The sequence below is a fragment of the Mus pahari genome, chromosome 3 (genome assembly GCF_900095145.1).
Source record: "Mus pahari chromosome 3, PAHARI_EIJ_v1.1, whole genome shotgun sequence".
In the NCBI taxonomy this organism is placed as follows: domain Eukaryota; kingdom Metazoa; phylum Chordata; class Mammalia; order Rodentia; family Muridae; genus Mus; species Mus pahari.
Window position 1 is genome coordinate 10091832 of NC_034592.1, and position 11087 is coordinate 10102918.

Sequence of the window (11087 nt, forward strand, 5' to 3'; positions counted from 1 at the left end):
CACCCGACTGCTCTTCTGAAGGTCCAGAGTTCCACATGGTGGCTCATAACCATCCATAACAAGATCTGATGCCCTCTTCTGGTGTGTCTGAAGACAGCTACAGTGTACTTGTATAAATAAAATCTTAAAAAATAAATAAATAAATAAAAATAAAAAATAGAAACAAAAATATTAACACTATAGCAACAAAGCTCTGCTTAGGCATTTTAATCTCCAATTCTTTAAATTCTTAAAAAAAAAATTACCAGATTCTATAAGGAACGGGGGGGGGGGGTTCCTAACCAGAATCTGAAAAGAACTTTACAAGGAATAAAGGAGTAATAAACAATAAAAATAATCATAATGAAAATCCGTGCAGAATAAAAACTAATCAATAAATTAAAAAACAAAAAACTACTGAAACTTACAAAGGAGAAAAAAAATATAATAGACATAGCCAGAAAGTAAAACTGAGCAATTTCCTAAAGATATAAGAACGGTATATTTAGAAAAGATAGCACAGCATGAGAAATTAAAATATGCAAGTATATGTGTGTGCATGTGTATAAATACAAAAATATCCAGAAATATAATAGCCTCATCTCCAGATGGAAACAGCCATCAAGTGACAGCACAACATCCTCTTAAAAGACCACCACCACAGTTAAGCAATCCCTGCAAGATCTCACACACTCATGCACATGCACACACATACATGCATGCACACAAGCATGTGTGACAGCCACTAAATAAAATGTATTTTAAAAGCTATTTGAAAGAAGACAAATTAAATACAAAACTATTAGAACCATCTAGATGACGGAGCATGTCTATAATCCCTGCAGAAACAGTAAGAATCTTGGGTTCTAGACCAAACTTGGCCCTGTACTCAGAGACTTGACTGGGACTGTAGTAAAACAGGTCAGGCAGAGCATTGCCTTTAGAAGTTTAAAGGAGGGTTGTAGGTGAACTAAGGTGAGGAATGCTCATCTGCCAAGTGTAAGGCCTTAAGTTTGAACTCTAGCACTGGCCCTGCAAAAAAAAAAAAAAGTCTAGGAAAAGGAATAGTACAAGTAATAACAGATTCTAAGGAGAAATTTGCTTGGTTAACATGCCATTTTTAAAATATTTTCATTTATTCTTTGAGAATTTCATGTATGCATATAGTGTATTTTTGATGTTTTTTCATAATGCCATTTTTAATAGTACATAATCCTAAATTACCTAGGCTCTGCACCTGCAATGGGGCTTGGTGCTGTTTGTTTTCTTGTTTGACTGGTTTGTGTTTTGAAACAGGGTCTTGCTATGCAGCCCTGGCTAACCTGAACTTGAGATCTTCCTGCCTCTGCCTCCTGAGAGCTGGAGTTAAAGGCGTGTGCTACTACATTAAGCTTTATAATGAGTGTATTGTGAGGATAAATTAATTCATAGTTATTTACATGTGTAAAATACTCTGGCATTTTTATGTACTATATATAAGCACTCAAGAAAACAAGACTAGAGACAGAAAGAGGTGTAACCGATTTTAGATTTTCATTATATTCACTCAAGTAATAGTGATTGGCATTTAGCAATCTTTGTTGTAGTACTCAATTGGGGAGTGGGATTTGTGGAATGAAAGCTAATGATAGTAGCTATATTTACTGCCCCCACCACACACACACACACACTCCACACACTGACTCAAATTAAACAGTCAGAAAAAGAGAAAATTTTAAAAAGAAGGGTGTGATAGCATACACTATGTAATCCTAGCATTAGAGCAGAGGAAGCACGATGATTGCAGTGAACTTGAGGTCACCTCTGGGCTGCAGATTAAGTTCCAGGCCAGTCTGAATACACAGTGAAATTCTGCCTCAAAAAATAACATAACATCACAGAAAGAAGCAAGGAAAAGGGCAGAAGTGAAGGTAGGGCAGAGGAATAAGGAAAAGGGAAAGAGAGGAGCTGGGAGGGAGAACAGGAAAAGACAGGAGGGGAAAGAAGGAGGGGGAGAAAAAAGGAGGGGATGAAGGATGGAGAAGAGGGGCAAGGAGGAGAAGAGGAGGAAAGGAGGAAGAAGAGGAGGAGGAAGAGGAGGAGGAAGAGGAGGAGGAGGAGGAGGAGGAGGAGGAGGAGGAGGAGGAGACTGGAAGGAAAGCCTACAGTGGCTGTGCAGTAGCACATGCCTACCTCCCAGCAGAATGAAGTAGAAGCAGCAGTATCTAAGGGCAGGCACCACCAGGCAGGAAGATCATTTCTGAAAAGCCAAGAGCTTCAGCTCAGGGACAGAGCACTTAGCCTAGCAGGCCTAAAGAATGGGTTCAATTCCATCCCCATCATGGCTAAAAAAAAGACACATAAATGGGCTGGTTAGATGGCTCAGTGGTTTAAAGCACTGACTGCTCTTCCAGAGGTCCTGAGTTCAATTCCCAGCAACCACACGGTGGCTCACAACCATCTGTCATGGGATCTGATGCCCTCTTCTGGTGTGTCTGAAGACAGCTACAGTGTACTCACATACATAAAATAAATTCTTTAAAAAAAAAAAAAAGACACATGGTCCAAGATTCCAGTCATGTGAAATTTCTAAGTGCTTGTGAAAAACCTCCAGGAAACCAAGAAAAGAGCTTTGTGGAATTCCTGGATTAACGCTTCATTTCACTCCCAGGTGGAGTGGAGAAGAGTGCACTGACTTCAGATTATTCACTGCAATTGGCTATTGCTATTTGTTGTTTGGCCACTAGACACTTTACTCCTGTGGCTCCTCTTAAACCTAACATACAAATTGTCTAATGCTCTCTATATTCGCTCCATTTTCTCAGGTCCCACCACCTCTAGAGCGGTAAAAATGAGGTATAAAGAGAAGAGGTGTAGTACAGAAATTTCCTCAGAGCTATAAAATGGGGAACAGAAAAGGCATGAAAATCCTTTCAGCCCAAACAGCAACAACAAAAGCCACTTGTTCAGGTCCAAAACGAGTTTCTGTGCTGTACATCATTAGTATTCCTGAAGACTCCACAATGATGAGGAAGGCAATGGCTATATTAGGTCCAAACAGAGCATTAACTGAACCACCTGAGCAGTGCCGATCTCCACAGGAAACAGTATTCTAATGGTGAATGGTATGAGGACTACATAAACTCATCAAAATAGATTGACTGTCGTCCCACAATTAACCTTAAGCAAGTTTGGCTTAAAAGGCCTGAAGGAAGCAAATCTAACCTCTACACTTCTATTACAGAAAGGAAATATTCAGTCAAACATTCATAACTGTTCGCTGCATTTGTTATCAAGTGTAATGTGCCATTTGATTAAAAAAAAAAGTAGAAGCACATTTTCATCAATGGTTAAGAGGATGTGTATTTGCAAGTACTACTCTAACTACTTAGATCACACTGATATGTCACTAAAGACCTAATAACAATGTAATTGTGATTAGTACATTATTTGCTTCTTAGGTCCAATGACTAAAAGGTAGGTATGTATACTTATAAATATATTTGTGGGGATTTCTAAAACATTGAGGCTTCTTACATAAATACATCTCATCTCATACTTAGTAAACTATTGCTATATTTATCTGCCAATCTTTAAATTTCCATCTTGCCGGGCGTGGTGGCGCATGCCTTTAATCCCAGCACTCGGGAGGCAGAGGCAGGAGGATTTCTGAGTTCGAGGCCAGCCTGGTCTACAAAGTGAGTTCCAGGACAGCCAGGGCTACACAGAGAAACCCTGTCTCGAAAAACCAAAAAATAAAAAAATAAAATAAAAAATTTCCATCTTTGTCATTCATCATATTTATAAATAAGACTAGGAAAATATTTCCCATGCATAACTAATTATGTTTAAATAATTGAAATTTAAACTAATGAGCACAAATGGCACCATTATCTTATTTAGAACTGATGGTCTAACCTTACCATCTTGTTTCACTCAGAGTTAGCTACTGGACTTGTGGTAAAGAGCGGAATACATTTGTAGACAGGCTTTCCTTCTCTTCTGCCTTGGCTATACGGTAATGATGGACTCTTAAAAATTATACTTAATGTTAATTAGTAAATCTGGTACTAAGTGTGATGTTTTAAAAGATGAGTATTTATGCCTAGTATTTATGATGCAGTATGAAAGTTACTGCACTACATATCTGATCTCAGATAGCCTTTCCAGTGGCAAAACTAGGTCCATGGATAATTAATTTGTTTTATTTTGTTCCCAAGTTTAACATTTTTGTCCTTGTTTTTACACCTTAAGGTCATTTAATGCAATTTACAAAGTTAACTTCCAAAGCTTCGGGAAAAGAACTGAGGTCTTAATATGACAGCAACATGCCTATAGTACATATGTATTCAGGGCACAACCAAAGCAAGGGGCCTTGCCCACTTTACTTCCCAGCTGCCAACATTTAACACAGCCGACATCAGAATGTCAAAATTAGCAAAGGTGTCACTTTGTTCCGTTTCTAACCAATCTTAACAACTGTACATAATGCCACAGTACTGGCTTATATTATGACTGTTAATGAGATTTGCATTTTTAATTTTATTATGTAATATTCCTCTTTTTTTTTTTTTTTTTTTTTAAAGACAGTCTCATTGTGTACTCCTGGCTGCCCTGCAACTCCCTGTATAGAGCAAGCTGGTCTTGAACTCAAATCTCCTATTTCTGCCTGATCTGCTGAGATTAAAGGTATATGTCATTACACCCAGGTATATTTATTAATTTTTTAAAGTGTAAAGGAAAGGGGGAATAGAAGGGGAGGGAAAAGAAGGAGAAAGAGGGGAGGAAAAGGAGGAGGAAAAGGGAGAGGAAGGGAAAGGGGAAGGGGAAGGAAACGTGAAGGAAAGGGGAGGGAGGAGGAAGAGGAAAGGAAAAGCAGAGACCTAAAAAGACAAGGAAAGGAACAGGACGAAACAGTACTCATGTTCAAGACCAGCCTGGACTACAGAGTGAGACCCTTTTTCAATTTAAAAAACATCAAACATGAACCAGCAAGTTTTTTTTGTTGTTGTTGTTTGTTTTTGAGATAGAGTGTCTCTATGTAGCCCTGACCATCCTGAAACTCACTAGGCTGGCCTTGAATTCAGAGATCTTGCCTATGCTTCCCAAGCGCTGGGCTCAAAAGCGTGAGACACCATGCCCAGCCAGCATCTTTTTTAAAATTCGCATTTCAACAATAAGCAGGTAGAAAGTTTTGCAGCTACAGTGAAGAGGCCTGTGAGGCACAAAGATGATCAGAGTGGTATGAGAGTAGGCCAAATGGATCTGCATTGATCAGAGCCACAGTGTGGAAAAAGACTCAGCTGGCTACTGAGGAAACCCATCCTGGTCTTGAACTCACAGTAGTCCTCCTGTCTCAGTCTTCCTAGTGTTGAGATTATCCTTCCCCTGGAAGTCCTGGAAAAACCATGGCAGAGCTCCAGAACTGTGAGTATAGCAAGCTGTGTTCAAATACTAAGTTCACAATATAGTTCACCTTATTAGAGTAAAAGCAAATACAAAACCTTGTTCCCTTTCACAGATGCATAAAAAGTAATCTATGATCTCATTCCTTATAAGAGCTCTTCACAAACTATACAATAAATCACTTTAGAAAACAATGACAATTTCTTGTAAACAGGCATATACCATGAAACTATTCATTTCACACAAATGTATCTGCCCTAAAGAAACAAATGCAGAAGCAATGAGAATGTTAAAGCAGCACATAAAGGCACTTGCTATCAAGCCAGACACCGGACCACACCCCAGGACCCACAAGGTGGGCTGGAGAGAACCATTCCTGATAACTAGCCTCTGACGTCCAAACATACTGGGACACATATGTACCCACATACAAATAAATAAAAAAATAATTTTTAAAAATTAACAAAATCATTTGACTATGGAAAATGTGTATATAAACATTTGTATAAATTTAATATGTAATTGGCAAAATTATGAAAACAATCTATATTTCCAACAACAGATACACAAATGCTTAACAATGGAAATCACTCAGCAATAAAAAGCAATGACTCTTTTATAAGGAACGATATAGGCAAATCTCAAATAAAAAAAATATGCTGTGTGAAAAAGCTGAACCCAAATAAAGGGGTAGGGGACAGGTGCATGACTGCATTCACAGAAATTCTACAAAATATAAACTACTCTATAATGTCAAAAAGCCTAGTCGGGCGTGGTGGCGCACACCTTTAATCCCAGCACTCGGGAGGCAGAGGCAGGCGGATTTCTGAGTTCGAAGCCAGCTTGGTCTACAAAGTGAATTCCAGGACAGCCAGAGCTACACGGAGAAACCCTGCCTCGAAAACAACAACAACAAAAAAGCCTGAGAACAGGGAATGGGAAGGGAAGGTTTACAAAAAGCACGTTTCTTTCTTTATGTTGACGATCTCTTGGGAATATGTGAAAATTTGCAAGATACTATTATAAGCTTAAATTATATGTAATTTATTTTACCTCAACAAAAGTCAACAGTCATGGTTATCCCAGCCTCTCAGAGGCACAGTAATGGAGAATTGAAGGCCAGCCTGGACAGCTTACCAAGGCTACCTCAAAAGAAAGCTTTAGAAGAAACAGAGGAGCCAGATTTGATTCCCAGGAAGCACATGACAGCCCACAGCCTTCTGTAACACCACTCCTAGGGAACCCAATGCCCTCTTTTAGCTTCCATTGGTATCAGGAAGCTCATGTGGTACAGACTCATATTTGTAGGCAAAACACTTACATACACACAAAAAAATTAACTCTTTTTACAAAAGATGCTAAGGCAGCTGGAGGGACCAACGGGGCCACAGTGAGACTATTTCAAACATAACAAAACAAAAAAACAGGGTTACTCAACTCAAAACAAAGCTAAAAGTGATAACTACAATCATTCAATACAAACTGCAAGGTAAGAAGGATTCCACATTCCCAGATTATCTATATCATCATTACATTTGTCTGAGACTGCTTATATGCCTGAGTTCTATTAGGATTACATATTAATGACCAAACGTGATGCATTAATTGCATGTTTCATGGTGGTAACTGTGTGAACATATCTGTTAAACTGCCAATAATTTATGAAACACTTTTATGATGTATAATTACCCAATAATGATAATAAACTGTTACCAGTGTATATATTTATAATACTTGTTACTGTTGTATTAGAGTACATTATTACTACTTTATTTTTTTAGGAGTAAATTTTTTAAATGCTATGTGTATTGCCTGCATGTACGTCTGTTGTGCGGGTATTAGATCTCTGGGAACTAGAAAGCTTCCATGTTTGTACTAGGAATTGAAATGGGGTCCTCTGAAAGAGCAGCTAGTGCTCTTAATCACTGAGCCATCTCTCCAGCAGACTATTACTTTTTTTTTAAATTATTTTTAAAACTGTGCTTTTCTACACCAACAACATCCTCATGCACCTTGCATTTCCCACTCTTACCAATATCAACTATACATAGGAAATAGTGGATAAAGTTACACCATGCAGATTATGTAGGTGCTCTCTACACCACAGTAACATCTCCTAGTGACATTTCTTAGCAGGTATATACCCTCATCATTAAGCAATACATGACTACACGTGCTGCTATTTGACTAAAAATGAACCTAGAAGACTTTACAAGCTGGTACCTGTGAGATGTGATTGATGGATGACTCCATCCTCCGCAGCTGAGATGCTTGGATATCCAGCAGCTGGAGCACATTGTTGGCCAATGCATTTATTTGATAAGCAACACTAGCTAGAGATTGAGTTGTATATGCTTTGGTCTCTTCTAGAGCTTTTCTCTTGTCTGTAGCCTGAAATAAGAACAAAAAGAACCAATACTTAGTTAATATTCATTAAACACACATTCTATACAACTACAGAATAATCCCTCCCCCCCATTTAAAAAGTTCAAATTGGTTTGGCAAGATGGCTCAATGGGTAACAGTGCTTGCTGCACAAGCCCAGTGACATCATTTTACTTCCCAGAACCCCCTTAACGGTGGAAGGAGTAAAACAGCTTCACAACTGTCCTCTGCCCTCCCCATACACTCTGTGGCACTGGCACCCTCACACCTATGCACAAAGTGCACACACACAGTAATGATAAAAAATTGGATGGAGGAGTAATTTTAAAAAGTTTGTAACAAATCCGATGATTCTTGGGATTCTGGATAAGGTTACAGAAAACAGACTGTTTAAAATATTGGTTTTGTAATTCTGCAATATTTCTAAATTCATTTATTTACCTTAGTCACTACTTACAGATTACTTAAGATGTTTAAACAATTATGCTATTTGTGTAAAACAAGTTTACTTTTCCTTTGAAATCATCTTTTGTCTTAGTTCTTTCTCTTGCTCTTTTAACAAGTATAATGTTAAGTAGAAGCAGCCATCCACACTATTAAAAACCAAGTTGTTTTGCATTAGGACACAGAATCTTGTTCTGTGGTAGAGCACTTGTCTAGAATGTCCAAGTACCTAGGTTCTAGAATCCAACTTCAGAACTGGAGGGGGAAATGTAGGTTTTCTACAGTTAAAAATGCATATAAAAATATTTGTTTAAAAAGCCAGGTAGACTTAAACTTGAATAAGATAATTATTTCAGTCATTATATTCTAGAATTTCATCTGCCTGGTTTTGTTTTTTCTTTTTTCTTTTCAACTTACAAACCACAGACATGAGTGGGAGGAAATGTCAGCGTTAGACGAACATCTATTTCTCCTTTTCCACCCACCAAAAACTTGTATGTTATTTTCCAGTTTTCTTTATTATAAAATTATATAACTGCATATAGTCAATGAGATGTTAACAAAAACAATACTACTCATAAACACATAAAAAGCTTTCCATCCCAATGCAATAAAGTAAAATGTTGTCTTACACAACAATAATGTCATATTTAATCAAAGACAGTATTTTACAGAGCTTCCTTTTTAAATTTTAAGGTAAGGAAAGATTATCATAACTGGTTGTTCAATTTGAAATGGTCAGCCCTGAGGACATTCATACAAATAACATTATATGGACTCAACAGGTTATTTTTAGGAATACTTATGTGTATGTGTGTGTGTGTGTATACACACTGCATATATGCATGCATATATATATATATATATATATATATATATATGCAGTAACAATTGATTTTTAAAAAGAGGCCATGCTTTTTGAAATAGAGCAGGTGACTGTGTTACCAGAAAATGCATTTCAAGTCACCATTAATTTCCATTCATATAAACTATAAATTTGACCAGCAGATTTGCATAAAATTCCTGCTATTTAAGTTTATTAAGTTTGTTTATTTTAAGTTTATTTTAAGTTTGTAGGTCCCTTAGATAACTTTATAATCAACCTTAGTATGTCCAAGGAGCACACAAAATGGGTCACAGACTACTAAACAACTAAGAATGTGTCCACAGAATTAAAACTGGCATTAACCATGGCAGGCATTCTGTTAACTAATGACTCTGGGATTTGATGTATCATGTGAAGCCCATTTGTCATTCCTGTCTTAATACAACAGATGAAGGCCACTTAAAGGGAATCACATATACACAGCTTTGAAAGAAAAGCTCATTGTTTAAAATAGCTGTACTTAAAATAAGCAACACAGTGAATGCATTTAAAATAAACCACACAGGAAATTCCTTAGATAACTAAACTCTATGATCATCTCAACTATGATCAACTTCTGCCTCCTTCCTCATCCACCTGCAGACATCAAACTTACTAAAGTAGGACTGATAGCTGGAGTAGAATCCTTGAAAAGAAGTTAACGACTTCGTTAAGTCCTTTTCTGCCCAATCATGTCATCTTCAAAAGACATGGATGGATGGATGGATGGATGGATGGATGGATGGATGGATGGAGTGAGTGGAAAAATTTTGTAAAAATCTTTCACTGCCTAAAGTAAAAAACTTCTAGTTATAAGCAATCACAATCTTTCTTCATCCTTCTAGCTCCCTCCTTCCTCCTTTTCCAGTGGGGAAAAAAACCACTGTCCCCAACTATAAACTTGTTTCACTTGCCTTTCCTCTTCCTTACTCTTTTTTTACATACAGGTAAATCATTTTCCCTTTTTATTAGGGCAAAACCTACCTCCCCAAAAGAGAAGGAATACATCCTCAAGCCAGGAGTGACACTATACAGCTATTATAATCCAAGCATCTGGGAGGCAGAAAACGATTAGCAACACTGGAGAGCCTGCCTCACAAACGGAGGCCTGGGGACAAGAATAGGATTTGTGGCATACTCTGTTTTATAACTGGAAAGCTCACACAAAACAGCTTACAAGTATCTTCATATTTAACTGTATTTTAGAAAACATTTGTAAGCCTGTTAGTCAGTTTCTATCTCCCTGGCATTTCTAATATATAAATAACACAGTTCTGAAACTTTAAGTTCTATCACTGCCCAAGTAACTATGATGATAAAGTAATCCCTTTATCATCATCATCACAATGCACTTATACTTTAAAATGCTTACGACACAAACTACAGAAACACTGTATGTGATTGGGTTCAAGACCAACCTAAATAATAAACAGAATGCAATTCACTGTTAGTCAAGGCAGGCCCTAAACAAAAAGGGCTGTAAGCAAGGCAACATGCCCACCATACACCAGTGTGCACCCACACCCGGTGTGAAGCCGCTATCAGACTGCACAGGTTATGCAGCAGCCAGATCTCAGTCTCCTGCTCAGGGAAACAATGTCCCGTCATGTGACCTAAGTTATGCACATCTTCTGTCACACAGTATAGGCAATATACAAGCCTTTCCTTTCCCTGAGAAGTCTTAAGGAATACACCATTGCTCACCATAGTAACATTAAGGTCTCTGCTGCACAGCTGTGATGATAAAATCTTTTGTCTGGAAGGACAATCTCTCTTCAAGTCCCTCTTGTACTCCTCAAAAAATCTGACATGTTATATATTTATGCATTGTTCATATACAAAAATTCACATTTAGATTAAAATACTGGCTTTCCTTTCATTTAGTCCTTTGCTGTTAACTAATCCATGTTTCATATATTTTACTTCATTTTTCGAGACGGGGTTTCTCTGTGTAGCCCTGGCTGTCCTGGAACTCACTCTGTAGACCAGGCTGGCCTTGAACTCAGAAATCCGCCTGCCTCTGCCTCCC

At 37.8% G+C, this 11087-nt stretch overlaps 1 protein-coding gene across 8 annotated transcripts in view; it reads right to left on the minus strand.

The window, feature by feature from the left end:
* The window catches only part of Abi1 (abl interactor 1), an 86102-nt gene that overhangs the window by 38835 nt on the left and 36180 nt on the right, over positions 1-11087 (minus strand). For all 8 annotated transcript variants that reach the window (XM_021193584.1, XM_021193585.1, XM_021193587.1 and 5 more), the window contains exon 2: positions 7588-7755. In XM_021193584.1, coding sequence (XP_021049243.1) covers positions 7588-7755 — 168 coding nt within the window. The remainder of the gene's footprint in view (positions 1-7587; positions 7756-11087) is intronic.